The sequence below is a fragment of the Formica exsecta genome, unplaced genomic scaffold (genome assembly GCF_003651465.1).
Source record: "Formica exsecta isolate Colony F162 unplaced genomic scaffold, ASM365146v1 scaffold218, whole genome shotgun sequence".
NCBI classification, from domain to species: Eukaryota; Metazoa; Arthropoda; class Insecta; order Hymenoptera; family Formicidae; genus Formica; species Formica exsecta.
Window position 1 is genome coordinate 1,457,894 of NW_021849477.1, and position 1,596 is coordinate 1,459,489.

At 31.7% G+C, this 1,596-nt stretch overlaps 1 protein-coding gene across 1 annotated transcript in view; it reads left to right on the forward strand.

The window, feature by feature from the left end:
- LOC115235361 (NPC intracellular cholesterol transporter 1 homolog 1b-like) overlaps positions 1-1,596 on the forward strand; it is an 11,598-nt gene that overhangs the window by 3,244 nt on the left and 6,758 nt on the right. The window contains exons 3-7 of the mRNA XM_029807082.1: positions 178-308; positions 408-543; positions 653-845; positions 953-1,045; positions 1,323-1,540. Of these exons, the coding sequence (XP_029662942.1) occupies positions 178-308; positions 408-543; positions 653-845; positions 953-1,045; positions 1,323-1,540 (771 nt within the window). The remainder of the gene's footprint in view (positions 1-177; positions 309-407; positions 544-652; positions 846-952; positions 1,046-1,322; positions 1,541-1,596) is intronic.

Genomic DNA, 1,596 nt, shown 5'->3' on the forward strand with positions numbered 1-1,596 from the left:
TCTTTTTTTAAATAATGTATACACTATATAAATCTTTTTGTACATGTTTGTATTTACTCTTTTTTTTTTGTTATGATAACTATAAAAATTTTATGAAAATTGCATCAAGAAAATAAAAATTAATTAATTAAAAGATTATAGCAAGAGAGAGTTTAAATTTCCTTGAATGTTTTTTAGATCCACGTAACGGAAGAATATATAAATGCGACATACGATTCCTGTAAAAATGTTGTCGCTCCTAGCAGTGGAAATTTGGCGATGGATTTGGCTTGTGGCTCGCTTGGAGCCAGCAAATGTTCTCCTAAATTGTAAGTAATGAAAATGTGCACATATAATTATATAAGAGATATAGTAAATCGTGAATATAATATAATTTGGTGTGTGCAATTCATAAAAATTCGTAAAAGGTGGTACAAGTACATGGGAGATGTATCCGATAATCCTTTCATACCTTTCCAAATGAACTACGTTTATGACATAGCCGACGAATGGGGCGATGACCCATGGAACTCGGAAACAAAAAAATGCAGCGAATCTTACGACGTAAGTTCGAGAAGTATGAGCTCTTTAAATGGCTCGCCTAAATAGTCATAAGTATTTTGTCGTTATTCTTATTCATCTTAAGTTTGAAATCATCTTTACGTTTTATCAGAATTTATCCATAGCCTGCAGCTGCGTCGACTGTCCTATCGCGTGTCCCTTCGTGAAATTCGAAATTGATTCGAACAATACCTTTATGATCGGCAAATTTAATGGCTACGCCATTATAGCGGCTATACTTGTCGTTGTACTAACAATTGTAGCGAGTTTTGTATACGGCTTATTAATGTGCTGTTGTAAAAAAGGTATGAACAATTTTCTCGAGAAATCGATTTTTCATTAACGCTGGGATTTTTGCAAATTTTGTTTCATATTCGAGTTGCTCATTATTGCAATATATTTGAGCTTCTAGGTTCTTCTGGGATGCCATCGGAAAGAACTGATCGAAACTGTAGTCAGAGATACCAAAAAATCTTTGAAATAGCCTTTGCCGCGTGGGGAAAAGGTAATTACATGTGTTTTTATATAGCTATAATTCTCTTTCAAAAAATATAATTTATTACTAATAAAATTTTCAACAACATAATCTTTCTCCGTTATAATGTAATTTTTAATAAATTTAGATTATATCATACAGTCAACTACGAATAACTACAATTATATTTAAGCCAAAATTATTATCTTTAATAGGTCTCTTTGTCATATTATTACAGAAAATTATGTGTTAAAATAATATGCGGAAAGAATGAATATTTATAAATAAAATTTAATATTATTGACAGCATTCGCCAAGTATCCTGATTACAGCTTGTTTGTGATCTCGTACATCGTTCTCGGTCTCAGTTATGGAATTCATTATCTATCGGTGACAGTGAACCCTATAGAAATATGGGCGGCGCCAAACAGTAGATCGAGAATAGAAAAGGATTATTTTGATAATCACTTTCAGCCATTTTATCGAACCGAGCAGATTTTTATCAAATCCGTTGGTCTCGACACGGTAAGATACTTATTGTGATAATTATGGTAGTAATTACAGTATCATATATAATATAT